Source organism: Tachyglossus aculeatus, chromosome 12 (assembly GCF_015852505.1).
Source record: "Tachyglossus aculeatus isolate mTacAcu1 chromosome 12, mTacAcu1.pri, whole genome shotgun sequence".
In the NCBI taxonomy this organism is placed as follows: Eukaryota; Metazoa; Chordata; class Mammalia; order Monotremata; family Tachyglossidae; genus Tachyglossus; species Tachyglossus aculeatus.
In genome coordinates this window covers 11621970-11638381 of record NC_052077.1, presented here as the reverse complement: position 1 = coordinate 11638381, position 16412 = coordinate 11621970, and the positions used below count along the sequence as shown (strand labels likewise).

At 43.5% G+C, this 16412-nt stretch overlaps 1 protein-coding gene across 1 annotated transcript in view; it reads right to left on the bottom strand.

Annotated features, from left to right (window-relative positions):
• The window catches only part of LOC119935683 (bifunctional heparan sulfate N-deacetylase/N-sulfotransferase 3), a 141684-nt gene that overhangs the window by 81632 nt on the left and 43640 nt on the right, over window positions 1–16412 (bottom strand). Inside the window, exon 3 of the mRNA XM_038755115.1 lies at window positions 1717–1804. Within this exon, the coding sequence (XP_038611043.1) occupies window positions 1717–1804 (88 nt within the window). The remainder of the gene's footprint in view (window positions 1–1716; window positions 1805–16412) is intronic.

Below are 16412 nucleotides of genomic sequence, written 5' to 3'. Positions count from 1 at the left end.
CTCTGCGATTTGTCTGCTGTGTGACCTTGGATAAGTAGCTTCACTTAGCACGGCTCAGTGGAAAGAGCGCAGGCTTGGGAGTCAGAGGTCATGGGTTTGAATCCCACCCTCGGCCTCTTGTCAGCTGTGTTACCTTGGGCAAGCCACTTAACTTCTCTGTGCCTCAGTAACCTCATCTGTAAAATGGGGATGAAGACTGTGAGCCCCAGGTGGGACCACCTGATCACCTTGTATCCCCCAGCGCTTAGAACAGTGCTTTGCACATAGTAAGCGCTTAACAAATGTCATTATCATTATTATTATTATTCTCTGTGCCTCAGTTACCTCATCTGGAAAATGGGGATTGAGGCCGTGAGCCCCACTTGAGACAGGGGTTGTGTCCAACCTGATTTTCTTGTATCCACCCCAGTGCTTAGTACAGTGCCTGGCACCTAGTAAAACACTTCATTCAATCGTATTTATTGAGCGCTTACTGTGTGCAGAGCACTGTACTAAGCGCTTGTACTTAACAACATACCACAGTTACTATTAGGAAGTTCTTAAGGCACTGGGGGATTCCCAGGCCGCTAGACGGGACAGAAATGTCCACAAAGACCTTTGTGAAAATAAACAAGATGGCATCGTCTCCAAGTCCCCCCGAGGACCTGGAGGACACCAGAAGAAGAACTCTTCCCTTGTAATAATACTAATACTACTGCTAATAATAATAATAATGGCATTTATTAAGCACTTACTATGTGCAAAGCACTGTTCTAAGCGCTGGGGGAGATACAAGGTGATCAGATTGTCCCACGGGGGGCTCACAGTCTTCATCCCCATTTTACAGATGAGGGAACTGAGGCCCAGAGAAGTTAAGTGACTTGCCCAAAGTCACTCAGCTGACAAGTGGAGGAGCCGGGATTTGAACCCATGACCTCTGACTCCAAAGCCCGGGCTCTTTCCATTGAGCCACGCTGCTTCTCAGCGTGCTGCTTCTTGTACCGGGTCAGCATGTCAAAAGTGTGCTTGGGGGAGAAAAAAAACTATTACTGACCAGGTTTCCAGTCACGAAATTCACCAATTAGTCATGAAAAATGAAAAAATGTTTGACGATACATTTAAACCGCATTATAAAGTGGAGCTCACTTAGGTCATGTACAGGAATGCTAGTGTTGGCCAAAATCCACAGAAGCAGATGGGAATCTACATGAATTGCCCCTGGAGGACCACCCACAGTGAAAAGGAAGAGTTCGTGTCTGATCTTCATATGTTTGTGTAATTTCTACTGATGCCAGAGGCAGCTAAGTGTGAAAGGTGAATGTATTTACTCCATATTGAACTCCTCAGGATCCTGGGTAAATGCCTGAGGATTTCGTGTCTCGCCTTCTTTCTGTTATTAAAGTTGAAAGAAAGTCAATCTAGAGAGCGTAGATAGAGACAGAAGACTATTTTCTATTTTCTTAATAAATAAATGAAAATTAAAGCCTATTAAAAAGGGAAAAGATGTTCACTACCACAAGCTGAGTCAAGGACAGAATCGCGTTGTACCATCCCCATGCAGGCTGTATGGAAAATACTATGATCCTGTTATTCTCATGAAGGAAGTTTCCTTCTCTACCATCCTATCCCATCATTTCAGTTAACAACAAACCACACGATCAAAATTTGTTCTCTGACTCTGGCTGCAGAGAAATACTAACGATGAAAATGAAAACCATTTAGCATTTCATTTCTTACCTGTATGGTAAAATTTCCCTGAAAATCCTAGGTTGAAGGTAAAATTTGTGATCTGTGCCCTCAGAAGATTCTGTGTATCAAGCAGGGCCTGAAATATACATTAGAACAAAACAAACACACTATCAGGCAGATAGTTTGACCGTTCAACTGTGCTGAGAAATATTAAAATGCGATCCTCGTTTTGTCTTCAAAGGGTAAAGTGGCTCCTTCACACATTAGAAACATAAACAAATAATTTATCCCTTGGTAATCAATCATAGTTACGGAGTGCTGGCTGTGTGCGGAGCACTCTACTAAGCGCTTGGGAGAGTACAACAGAGTTGGTAGACACAATCCTTGCCCACAACAAGGTAAATCGAGTCATAACCCAAACCCTCCCACTTATGAGTGGTTTTTATTCTTCAGAAATTCACAGATAAGGTATATTTTATCTATGTCCTGAAAGGACTGGCAAAAAGTGCCTCTGTATTAAGATGAAAATTCAGCATGGCACAGAGGATAGCGCACAGGCCTGGAAGTTAGAAGGTCATGGGTTCTAATCCTGGCTTCGCCACTTGTCTGCTGTGTGACCTCGGGCAAGTCACTTCACTTCTCTGTGCCTTACTTACCTCATCTGTAAATTGGGGATTGAGACTGGGATCCCCATGTGGGTCAGGGGCTGTGTCCAACCCGATTTGCTTGTATCCACCCCAGTGCTTAATACAGTGCCTGGCACACACAGTAAGCACTTAACAAATACCATTATTATCCCAGCGCTTAGAACAGTGCTCTGCACATAGTAAGCGCTTAACAAATGCCATCATCATCATCATTATTAATAAAGAGAATCCGGCATAAGGCACAGGTCAGTTATCCCTCAGACATTTAACTTACTGCTGGTGTAAAACTTCTCATGCCAAATTAGTCAAGGAAAAGGACTGAAAACTTAAGTTGCCATCATTCATCCAACGCTGGTGTTGGGAACTTTGGGCACAGGAGCAAGATTTGTCCCTCTTTGACAACAGCGGTAGCCCTCAAGCGCCACTCTGCAGGAGCCATTGACCCCACGGGCTCGGGAGGGAGGCACCCATTAGTTTCACCTTCAGAAATTTGGGGGCAAAAAATAGGTGGCCCGCTCCGCCCCTTTGCCCCAGGGAGAGGCTCAGCTTCGCTCTTGGCCCTCTGTCAAAAGGATGCAGCCGCTCCAGACCCAGGGGGACACCGGGGCTTCCATCATCGTCTTTGGTCAGCAGGACAAGCTGAAGCCACTGTCGCACTGCTCCCCACCAGCCTCGTGGAGGGCAACACGGCTCCTTTCCAGACGGCAAGCTGCCCATCATGAGCACTGCCCACCTGCCACTTCCATCGGCAAGCCGCGGCATTTGTGGTGGGCCCCTCGCCCACCACGAGTACTCAAAGGGGAGGCCAGAGTCAGAGCAGCCCTGTGCCACCCGCGTGTAAGTTCCTTGTGGGCAGGGAATATATCTGTTTATTGTTGTATTGTACTCTCCCAAGCATTTAGTCTAGTGCTCTCCACCCAGTAAGCGCTCAATAAATACAATTGACTGATCTATAGTGGTCTCCAAGGGCATGGGATAAGGGCAAGCCCCCGCCCTGCAGTTCATGTAGGAGCAAAGACTCATGAAGGAGCAGTGAGTCTTTGGTGCCACCAGTCTACAGTCATTCATTCAATCGTATTTACTGAGCACTTACTGTGTGCAGAGCACTGTACTAAGTGCTTGGGAAGTACAAGTCGGCAACATATAGAGACGGTCCCTACCCAACAGCGGGCTCACAGTCTAGAAGGGTGAGACAGACAACAAAACAAAATGTGGACAGGTGTCAAGTCGTCAGAACAAATGGAATTAAAGCTAAATGCACATCATTAGCAAAATAAATAGAATAGTAAATATGTACAAGTAAAGTAAATAGAGTAATAAATCTGTACAAACATATATACAGGTGCTGTGGGGAGGGGAAGGAGGTAGGGCGGTGGGGATGTGGAGGAGGAGAGGAAAAAGGGAGCTCAGTCTGGGAAGGCCTCTTGGAGGAGGTGAGCTCTCAGTAGGACTATGAAGGGAGGAAGAGAGCTAGCTTGGCGGATGTGCGGAGGGAGGGCATTCCAGGCCAGGGGGAGGACGTGGGCCGGGAGTCGATGGCAGGACAGGTGAGAACGAGATACAGTGAGGAGGTTAGAGGCAGAGGAGTGGAGGGTGCAGGCTGGGCTGGAGAAGGAGAGAAGAGAAGTGAGGTAGGAGGGGGCAAGGTAATGGACAGCCTTGAAGCCGAGAGTGAGGAGTTTTTGCTTGATGCGTAGGTTGACAGGCAGCCAATGGAGATTTTTGAGGAGGGGAGTAACATACCCAGAGTGTTTCTGCACAGAGATGATTCAGGAAGCAGTGTGAAGTATAGACTGAAGTGGGGAGAGACAGGACTCTGAATGTGAGTACCAGTGGACACGTGCTCCAGCTCTGACCTGTCTGCAAAGAGGGATGCGGGAGGGCAACTGCCCTAACTAATTGAAACCACGCAACCATTCTAAAGTGCTTCCCTCACCCCGGCGGTCACCGATGCAGGTTTGTGAGGTAGATGGGGAAGCCGGGGCCACACCCTCTGGGGAGACTGGAAGGGGACACACAGAGCCTGGGGGGGCCTAGTATAGTCCACACACACTCAGCACTTCCAATGGCCTGGGGTGTGTTGGAGGTGCCTTTGGATACACCTGCAAATGCACCTATCCACATTTACAATGCTTCAGTCTCCCAGCTCTTGGTCTTCCTGGAGGACAGAGAGAGGGAGAGTGAGAAAGAAAGAGAGAAGAGAGAGAGAGAAAAACAATTTTTTGCTGGCAACCATCACACATCCAGTTTCTCTTACTGTGCAATTCCCGTAAACTCCCCTTATGATAGACAGGAAACACAGACTCTACTTATTTTATGCCCTTTTACTTCCTTTGGCTGGTTTTACTTTAGTTTCAGAGAACAGGGATGGACATTCCAGTAACCTGATATTCTCAATAGATCTTACTGAATCCCAGATGTACACTCGTTAATGCAAAATTTATGTCCTGAAATTAAACAATAGCTTTTATTGAGGACCTACTGTTGGCATTGTGCTGTATTAAGCACTTGGAAGACGGGGCGATTTTATTAGTATCATTATCCCTGCCCTCAAGGAGCATGAGAGACAAGCACTAAATGAAATTAATTGCTTTTGAAAATTGTCTTAAGAACAAGAAGGAACATGAGTGACATTTATAAAAATGAGAACTGATTAATTTGCATGGTTGTATTCAGGATAAGACAAGATGAACAGACCTGCCCTAGATTCCAGGACGGGGTGTAGAATTGCAACTACTGTACAATCAGGCTAAGTTTCAGGCCAGTCTTTCACAGCATCACGTTTGAGTGTTCCTTCAACAACAACAGTTCTTTCTACAACAACCCCCACTCTCCAGCACAATAAATGCAAGAACGTCACCCCAAAATCTGGGCAATGTAGGAGCAAACTCCCCTTGTTGTAGTGACGGTATTTAAATTACATTTACTGAAAATACCTCAACTACATATAACGTGGAGATGGTCTCTCTCCAAAGCCTCTAAAATCTGTTCCCTGTGAGGTTTCAAGGGTGACAGAGCAATGCAGAACCTGTTTCCTGATCAACAAGGCCAAGGTTAGTTTACCCCACTGGATTACTGCATTAGCCAACATTATTTTGAGAGTAAACTGGAATTTTGTAGTTTACTGTAGATTCAAGAAAGAAAAAAAAAAGCCTGAAAGTCATAAAGATATACACCAGCAGATGGCAAATACTTTTACTGTGTTTTTGTGTGTGAATGTATATGGCATCAGGGAGGGCAACGGAGAACCAGGACAAAGGATGGATGAAGCAGCGTGGCTCAGTGGAAGGAGCACGGGCTTTGGAGTCAGAGGTCATGGGTTCAAATCCCGGCTCCACCAATTGTCAGCTGTGTGACTTTGGGCAAGTCACTTAACTTCTCTGGGCCTCAGTTACCTCATCTGTAAAATGAGGATTAAGACTGTGAGCCCCCTGTGTGACAAACTGATCACCTTATAACCTCCCCAGCACTTAGAACAGTGCTTTGCACCTAGTAAGCACTTAATAAAATGCCATCATTATTATTATTATTATTACAAAGGGCTAATTTTCAATCAGTGGAATTTATTGAACACTCAGTGAAACACTTGGGAGAGCACAATAGAGTTGGTAGTCCAGTCCCTCCCAACAAGGAACTTGCAGTCTACAGGAGGAGCAGATAGGGAACAGGTTTACCAACTCTGTTGTACCCTCCCAAGTGCTTAGTACAGTGCTCAGCTCCAACTCAGTGCTTAATAAATACCACTGATTGATTGATTGATTGAGCACAGTCCAGAGATTTGAATTTCCAAGCACCTTTTCATTTGCTAAAGATAAGCTGGAAATATTTTTCTGGAGTCTCTTTGTATTTATTATTTAAGAACAAGTGTTTGGGGGCATCATGTGAACCCCACTATAAGAATAAATTATTACAATTACATAATATAGCCATTAAAATCTGCAGACAACTGAATTATTTAGTTAACCTTGTTGTATTTTAAATTGATAAGGTTTTCCTCTGGCACTAGAGGGCAGGTTTGGCTTGGTGAGTTTAATAATGCATCTAATTATTTGACAGCTTTTGCAATTTTCTCTTTGCTACATTCCTAAGAAAATAGCCTAGAAGCCATCAAGATTCTTTCATGCCATCCTCTCTCATTTACATTATCTGAAGTATTCATAGATTCTTTCCTGTACCAACGAATCAAACGTCTTCGAAAGGTGGACACCCATGGCAATTTGATCTTTGGAGGGATCAGAAACACACCCACTTTCAAACTAATCAATCAATCAGTTGTATTTATTAAACTCTCACTGTAGGCGGACCAGGAAAATCCTAGGTCTGAAAAAAACTAAGTACTTTCTAGAAATGAAATTCCTTAAAAGCAGAGTGGCCTAGAGAATAGAGGCCGGGCCTAGGAGTCAGAAGGACCAGGGTTATAATCTCAGCTCTGCCACATGTCTGCTGTATGACCTTGAACAAGTCACTTCTTTTCTCTGTAGCTCAGTTACCTCATCTGTAAAATGGGAGTTAAGATTATGAGTCCTATGTGGAACAGGGACTGTGTTGTGTTTAACCTGATTAGCTTATATCTACCTCAGCACTTAGTAAAGTGCCTGGTACATAGTAAGCACTTAACAAATACCATAAAAAAAAAATGTTGGTCACGTGCCCAAGCTCAGAGTTTGACAAACCACATCTACATCCTTAAAGACCCCCGGGAAAGGAATGCATAGTTCTTTCAATCAACATGAGGGTCACTTCCAAATCTTTAAAAATGATTTACTTCACTGAGGATTTAACCTCAATCATTTAATCATTAGGACCTATGCAACCCAAGGTACTCTCTCCTAGACAACCTTCTGAACTGGAGAACAGAACAGAGCGCTTTTTATTTTTGTAAATGTTATTTTTAAGTGCCTTACTATATGCCAAGCACTCTACTAAGTGCTGGAAAAGATACAAAATAGTTTGGGTGGACACAGTACCTCTCCCACTTAAGGAATTACAGTCTCAATCCTTATTTTACAGATGAGGTATCTGAGGCACAGAGAAGTGAAGTGACTTGCCCAAAGCCACAAGGCAGACAAGCAACAGAGTCAGGATTAGAACCCAAATCCTCTGACTCCCAATCCTATGCTCTTTCCACTGGACCATGGTGCTTGGATGTGCTCCAGTTGAGAAGTAGAGCTATCAACACCTGCTCTCCCTCCTACTTAGAATGTGAGGCCTATGAGAGATAGGGACTGTGTCTGACTGAATAATAATAATAATAATAATAATAATAATAATAATAATAATAATAATAATGGTATTTGTTAAGCGCTTACTATGTGCCAAGCATTGTTCTAAGCACTGGGGTTGATACAATCAATCAATCAATCGTATTTATTGAGCACTTATTGTGTGCAGAGCACTGTACTAAGCGCTTAAAGTAATGAGGCTGTCCCACATGGGGCTCACAGTCTTAATCCTCATTTTACAGATGAGGTAACTGAGGGACACAGAAGTTAAGTGACTGGCCCAAAGTCACACAGCTGACAAATGGCGGAGTCGGTATTAGAACTCATGACCTCGGACTTCCAAACCTGGGCTCTTTCCACTCAAGCCACGCTGCTTTTCTTGATTAACCTGTATTTACCCCAGTAGTTAAGAAGAGTGCTTGTCAACTAGTGAACACTTAACAAATACCATAATTAAGTATACTCAGCTAGGCAGACTACAACACCCTGCATTTAAAAATGAATTGACACTTCAGGACAAGAACAGTTAAATGCAAAGGAATATGAAAGATGCCTTTGTAAGGCAGAAATTCATTCTTTATTATGCCCCACTGATTTGATACCTTCCCTACTCTTCAGACTCTAAATATTAAAAAAAAAAAACCCAAAACAGCAGGAATGCGTTTTTGGGAGGCAAAAAAATAATAGAGAAACAGAGCAGTGAAGTTTGGACAAAGATTGGACTAATTATATTTTCTTTAGATCCTCTCCAAGATTCCTATTCAGTGAGAAAATCTCCATTACGGTAATTAAACGAAGCAGGAAAATAAAATGAAACACAACAGTAAGCGGTTTGGTGGTGAGTTTTTGAATTAGTATTCACAGTGTTTCTTTGAGGTAATATCTTTGTTGCCTGTATCCTTCCTTACTTTCTACGTTGTGGTTTAACTTGCTTTAATACTTTTCGTTACTGTTGTGCACAATGGGGGGAAAGGTGGAGGTAAGTGTGCCAATTTAAGGATGCTGCAGGAATTTCAATGATGGAAGAGGAAGTTAGCTATTTTTCCCCCAAGCGCTAGCTCGGAGCTAACCTTAGTTACCAATATGCAATGGCACACCGGAGTGTGGAGTGGATAAGCAAAATTTCCAATGCTTCAGGGTGTAATGATGATTATTATTAACCATCATAATCACAATCATTCAATCGTATTTATTGAGCACTTACTGTGTGCAGAGCACTGTACTAAGCACTTGGAAAGTATCAGTCAGCAACATATAGAGATGGTCCCTACCCATCAATGGGCTCACAGTCTAAAAGGGGGAGACAGACAACAAAACACAACATGTAGACAGGTGTCAAAACCACTGTGAGCCCACTGTTGGGTAGGGACCGCCTCTATATGTTGCCAACTTGTACTTCCCAAGCACTTAGTACAGTGCTCTGCACACAGTAAGTGCTCAATAAATATAATTGATTGATTGATCAGAATAAATAGAATTATGGCTATATGTAAATCATTAATAAAATAGAGTAGCAAATATTTGCAATAGAGTAATAAATATGTACAAATATATACAAGTGCTGTAGAGCAGGGGGCGGGGTGATGGAGAGGAGAGGAATAAAGGGGCTCAGTCTGGGAAGGCCTCCTGGAGGAGGTGAGCTCTCAGTAGGGCTTTGAAGGGAGGAAGAGAGTTAGCTTGGCGGATGTGCGGAGGGAGGGCATTCCAGGCCAGGGGGAGGACGTGGACCGGGGGTCGACAGCGGGACAGGTGAGAACGAGGCACAGTGAGGAGGTTAGTGGCAGAGGAGTGGAGGGTACGGGCTTGGCAGTGGAAGGAGAGAAGGGAGGTGAGGTAGGAGGGGGCGAGGTGATGGACAGCCTTGACGCCGAGAGTGAGGAATAATCATCTTCAAAGTATTTATTAAGTGGTATTTGTTAAGCACTTACTATAAGCCAGGCACTATTCTAACTGCTGGGGGGAATACAAGAAAATCAGTTTGGACACAGTCCCTCTCCCACATAGGTCTCACAGTCTTAACGTTTTAATACATTTTATAGATGAGGTAACTGAGGCACAGAGAAGTTAAGTGACTTACCCAAGGTCACACAACTGAAAAGTGGAGGAGCTAGGACTAGAACCTGCATTCTTCTGATTCCCAGATCCGTGCACTATCCACTAGGCCAGCGTTTACTATGTGCCAAGTGCTATGCTGTTGGCTGGGGTAGATAAGATAATCAAACTGAATGAGGCCACTGGGCCTTACACTTTAAAAAGTAGGGAGAAGAGATATCTTAACCTCATTTTGCAGATGAGGAAGCAGGCACAGAGAAGTTAGGTGACTGTCCAAAGTCACACAGCAGGCCAAGGCAGGGCTAGAATTCGAACTGGGTCTCCTGCTGCTCAGTCCCAGGCTCTTTCCACTAGGCCATGGTGAATCCCTCTACTCTTTGGAGGTATTTTTTTGGCATTCAAAACCCAGCACTCTAGGAATTTGATAGATTAGCCATGTCTAAGACCCAAATCTGCCCATTATTGTCAAGACTAAGCTCTAGATTGTAAGCTCATTTCTAGACTGCAAGCTCATTGTGGGCAAGGAATGTGTCTGCCAACTCTGCTGTTTTCTCCTAACCACTCAGTTCAGTGCTCTGATCACAGGACGTGCTCTCATTGATTGCTTGAAGACAAAGTTTGCAAGGACCTCCTTGCCAGAGCAGGACTGATGTTTCAGAGGCCTCGGAAACCCTGAGAGACCCTCCACCCAATAAAGTGCATTTCTGCCTCAGGTAGCCCAGGGCAAGGTAAGAGGGCAAGTAGAGTCTTTAGCATCCCAGAGTGGCAACGATCAGTCAGGCAGACATTCCCCAGCCTGATCAAGAGGGATGCATAAAACAGCAAAGTTACACAAGACCAACAGCTCACAGAGCAACTCCGCCAGCTCCTGAAAGAAAGTTTCCATCCTCCAGTGGTCTGGGATCAAATACTTGATTAATAACGATGAGAACCATGAGAGGAAGTGTAGCCAAGTGAATAGAGTATGGATCTGGGAATCAGAAGGACCTGCGTTCTAATTCCGGGCCCACCACTGGTGCGAGCTTGGGCAAGTTCGTTTAACTTCTCCGTGCCTCAGTCACCTCCCCTGCAAAATGTGGATTAAGACTGTGAGCCCCATGAGGGACAGGGACTGTCCATCTGCCTGCAGTGTGACCTCGATAATTGGTAGGAAGAAGTATCTGTTTAATGTGGGGGTGGATGGGCAGCTACTGGAGGTTTTTGAAGAGTGGGAAGCTATGGACACAAGGTTTTTTTCAGAACAATGTTCTATGACATGCATCTAGCTTTCTGTGATGTACATCCAGCTTCATTTCTATTTATTCTGCTGACTTGACACCTGTCTACATGTTTTGTTTTGTTGTCTGTCTCCCCCTTCTAGACTGTGAGCCCGTTGTTGGGTCGGAACCATCTCTATACGTTGCCATCTTGTACTTCCCAAGAGCTTAGTACAGTGCTCTGCACACGGCAAGCGCTCAATAAATACAATTGAATGAATGAATGAATAGCAGAGTGAAGTATGAAGTGGAGAAAGAAGAGATAGGATGCAGGGAGGTCAGCAAAGGGGCTGATACAGGAATCAAAGCCAGAAATGATGAGTGCTTGGATCAGTGAGGTAACAGTTTGGATGGAGAGAAAAGGGCAGATTCTCATGAAGGTAGAACTGAAAGGATTTCATGACTGACTGAATGTGGGAGTTGAATGAGAGAAATGTGTCGAAGATAATTGAGAAGCAGCGTAGCCTAATGCAAACAGGCCGGGGCCTGGGATTCAGAGGACCTGGGTTCTAATTCTGGCTCTGCCACTTGCCTGCTGTGAAACCTTGGTCAAGTCACTTAACTCTCGGTGTCTCAGTTTCCTCACCTGTAAATGAGGATTCAATGCCTGTCCTTCCTCCTACTCAGAACATGAGTTTTGTGTGGGATTAACTTGTATCTATCCCAGTGCTTAAAACCGTGCTTGACACACAGTAAATGTTTAACAAATAGAATAATAACAATAATAGTAATGCACTCTACTAAGGGCTTGGGAAGTACAAAATAAGTGGTGGCTCATTCACAGCCTACAAGGAACTTAGCCTCCAACTGGGGAGACAAACATGAAGAGTATTTACAGTCTGAGTAATCAAAATAAATAATTCAATGTTTCATGTAGCAGAAGGACTGATGATGCATATAAGTCATTAAAGGATGAGAGATGGAAGGGGAACCAGCACACAAAGCTGAGAATGTCTGGTTAGGAGGAGAACCAAGTCAGCGAAAAACCAAGCCTGCAAGTGTTTCAAGGTGGAGGGACTGGTCCATAGTAGTAAAAGCATCCAAGTCAAGGAGGATTAAGACACTAGAACATAATAGGGTAAGACTAGTGCCGGAACCAATGTGGTGGCCATTTGGATGGAGAGGAAGGGCTGGATTCTGAAAATATTGTGCCCATCTACAGACAGCATTGTGTAGAAAAATTCCACATGGTTAATTGGATCACTTGGAATTAAGCATCAGGAAACAATAAAGAACCAAGAAATCTTGCTTTTCCATTCTACTCTCTTTTAGGAGCAAGGCTATTTATATTTAACATTCTTGTGCGCACTTTGAGAAGCTGTGGATTACACAGACTCATTGCTAAATGATGTTATTACTTCAGAGTAAAGAGCTTTCAACAGTGATAGAGACTGGGGAGTCGGGGTGGGAGAGGAAATCATAAAAATTAAACATATGTTCAAGACTATGTTGCCAAGTGGAGTCTCATGCAGCAAGATTGACATCAGAGATGAACCAGTTTCGGTCCATTGAAAGAGGCAGCTGACCTGTTTCCATTCCTCCTAATCTCCTGAAAGTTCCCCCCAGATTAAAGCTCCTATGTCTGTCCTAAATTAGATGGTAAAGCACTAAATGCAATGAAGGTATTATGAATGCTTTTGATGACTGATGAAGAATAAACCTATCCTTTTTGCACTTCAAAACCTGCCAGCCTCACACCTGCCTAGATTGCATCACTTCTCCTCTCAAGATAAAATCTTGGATAGCTTGATTTCCTTCTTCCATTCTCCAATCCGAGAAGCTGAGCATCCAAAAGAATAACATTCACATCCCTCTTCTGTCCATCAAATTGATCTCCAAATGCCTTTTTTTGCTAGGAGTGTATCACCGTGAGGCAGGTTGCGAAGGGAATGGCAACTACCAACCCTGAGCTGACAGTTTCGCCCCTCCTCTTGATGCTCATCAATTAGTGAGTCAGTGGTATTTGTTGAACGCTTACCAAGTGCAGGACACTGTACTAACTTCCCACATTTTGAAGTGGCACGTTGTTCTTGCCACCTTAACACAACACACACAGTTGCGAGTGGTGAATCCCCCTATGTGCTATTCTATGTTTCCCAACACAATCGACCAAATCATGGAGCACTTATACTTGTGACTGTCCCAGATCAGGACATATGCCTGGTTGCATTAATAATAATAACAATAATAATAATAATGGCGTTTATTAAGCACTTACTGTGTGCAAAGCATTGTTCTAAGTGCTGGGGAGGTTTCAAGGTGATCAGGTTGTCCCACGGGGGTTTCACAGTCAATCCACATTTTAGAGATGAGGTAACTGAGGCAGAGAGAAGTTAAGTGACTTGCCCAAAGTCACACAACTGACAAGTGGCGGAGCCGGGATTTGAACCCATGACCTCTGACTCCAAACCCTGTGCTCTTTCCACTGAGCCACGCTGCTTCTCCTAAGCATTATCTCTGATTGTACACTGTCTGATGTCATCGCTGCATCGCAGAAAAGCAGGGCGGCTCGGTGGAAAGAGCATGGGCTTTGGAGTCAGAGATCATGGGTTCAAATCCCAGCTCTGCCACTTGTCAGCTGTGTGACTTTGGACAAGTCACTTAACTTCTCTGTGCTTCAGTTCCCTCATCTGTAAAATGGGGATTAAGACTGTGAACCCCCGTGGGACAACCTGATCACCTTGTAACCTCCCCAGAATTTAGAACAGTGCTTTGCACATAGTAAGCCCTTAATAAAAATGCCATCATTATTATCCTCTCAAAGATCTGTTCATCCCAACTGCCTTCAGGTGCTTTTCTCTTCCTTTCCTGCATCACACAAACTTGTTACAGACTCCCAGGCTACCTCCCTCTCTGCTCTTCTAGAGAAAGCAGGGCTGGATCCAAAATATTTGGAACACTTGCTTCCAAGTTGTTCCCTACTAGTATATTTTGAATGACTGACAGGAGGGAGGACAAATGGATGGAGGGAAAGAAAGACAGCTGTTTCCCCTCCCCCAGTTTTCAACCCCTAATCCCAGTTACTGTGTGTGATTAAGGTGTATGGAGGGACATGAGAAGGGACATGCCCGCCGAGTCACCTTTTGCAAGGCACTTACCTCCTCCGGCTCTGTTTCCTCATCTGTAAAATGGGGCTAAAGTGCCCGTTCTCCCTCTCCCTTAGATTATGAGCCCTGCATGGAACAGACACTGTGTCTGATCTGATTGACTTTTATCTACCCGAGTGCTTGGAATGTAGCAAGTGCATAACAAATATCACAGTTATTATCATTGGAATACCCTTCAGAGATGTGTAGGAATTCAGCAGAGATGGTTATTGTGACAGAAACCATGAATGTTTCCTTTTAAAATTTCACGTGGGGGCTCAAGCTTCTCACCCAGATTTGCCCTTTGCCCATGAGTCACCTCCCGCATTTTCCCCGGTGCCACCATTGTGCTAATAAGCACGATCCATTCTCCAAACGGAAGCTATTTAAAAATAGCAGTCATTGCTTTCTTCAGTGCTTGGGATTTTCTCCCACTTAGGGAAAAAACATCCCTTTTCCTGAATGGCTGTGGATATATGTTATCTGTACCATGGAATCAGTCCTAGGACAAGGGCAAGTGTGGGGGGAAAGGAAGAGTGGCAGAAGCAGCAATAATGATTGCCAATTATTTCAGCTAAGACTCTTAAACCGGCCAAGATGATAAATTATAGATAGGGTCTAAATTATACAGGTGGAGGAGGAAGGTTATGGCTGGAGTGTCTGCTGGAACTGAGCAACCAAACGATGACACTGCAGAGTAGAAATACAAAATCTGATATAAAATAATCCCGAGGGACATGGAAACTGACACTAAACAAACCCTTGAAAGTTTCGTAGGGCTCGAGTTTGGTTTCAAGGTGATGAGCTGTGAAAATCCTAAATGTTAGTGCAGCTTTTCCTGCAAAAATTAACACAGTGGGAAAGGGATTTCACTGCTCGTCACACAAAAGTACCTTCAGGAAACTATTCGTTCTATTTCCAGCTTTCAGTTGAACAGCCTATGGGTTCGGGTGTGATAAATTTACCGCTAATTCTGAGATGTGTTTATAGGTTAAAATACTACCTCCTAGCAGGAGAACTCAATGGATAGCAGTAGTGGAGATTCTCTGAGGAAGGAAACTTGAGTTGGCATCCCAATTCACCAGCCACTCAAGACGTGCTAGTAGTGTTCCAAACCAAATTAGATCTTATTGTTATAGAAGTGTGCTAATCTCTTAGCCATGACACCTGGACTGCTTAAGCACCAAAAGTACTATTTGAGCATATTCAGTTTTGGATTAATTTTCACATCAGCCTTTTCAAAATGTGCCAACAAAGCCCTCTGAGAACCTTTTGCAATGTTATAGTATTAGAACTTGAAACGGATCAACTGAGGGATCGGAACAGGCTAATGAGTCAATCAGTCAGTCATATTTATTGAGTGCTTACTGGGTGTAGAGCACTGCACTAAGTGCTTGGGAGAATACACTATATAATAATATAACAGACACATTATCTGCCCACAAAGAACTTACCGTCTAGAGTACGAACTTACAGTCTAGAGGATGACCTCACTGTGACATGAAAAATGCATGGTGGAACACTCTTTTGTGGAGTTTTCTTATATGAGCTGTTCCAAGATTTAATTAAGAGGATTTGAATCATTTGCATTTAAGCAAGTAACCGTGAAGCATTTTTCAAAACACAAAAGCTATATTCTTTTTCCCTCATGTACTGCCTCAGCTTTCATCTTGAAAAATTCTTTGGTTTTTTCAATGGGGCCCTTCCTCCTAGTGACATAATTTTCATCTCTACAGTTCTTAACATAAGAAGACCAGATCCGAGGGGTAGGAATAATTTTGACCTTCCTTAAGTCAGTCTTCTTACATTCAAACCTAATTCCGAATTTTGGATTGACTTTTCTATTCACCTATTCTATTTGCAGTCCTGCACTCTGGTTGTGTCCTTTGTAAATGGGGAGATACAAGTCAGGGTATATCTTTAACCCATATTTTAAGACTGAACTACTACCCAGCCTTTCACCCAGTCTGGTCATCCAGGATCGTACCAGTGCTTCCTGTCTAAATTCCAGCCCAGATATGAAGACATATGCACACAACACCCTCAGAGACTAAATTTGAATTATCACTTATTTTTCTTCTTCTAGGAATGCATGTGGATTAGCATGAGATGGGTGTGTTATTTTATTATTTTCCTTCATTATTCTATTTTAGGAACTCAATTAATGGTATTTATTGAGCACCTACACTATGTAGAGCACATTACAATGTACTTGGAAGAGTACAACATAGCAGTTAATAGACATGTTCTCTGATTACAACTAGCTTGCTTGATCTCTCAGAAAAATCACTTCTGACCTTCTGAAAAATCATCCAGGCCTCCTTCTGGTAAAGAGTGCTCTGAAAGCTTGTCTCTAGATTGTAAGATCGCTATGGGCAGAGAATGTGTTATATTGTTATATTGTACTCTCCCAAGTGCCTAGTACATTTCCCTAGACAAAGTAAGCACTCAATAAATGCAACTGAAAGAATGAAAGAATAT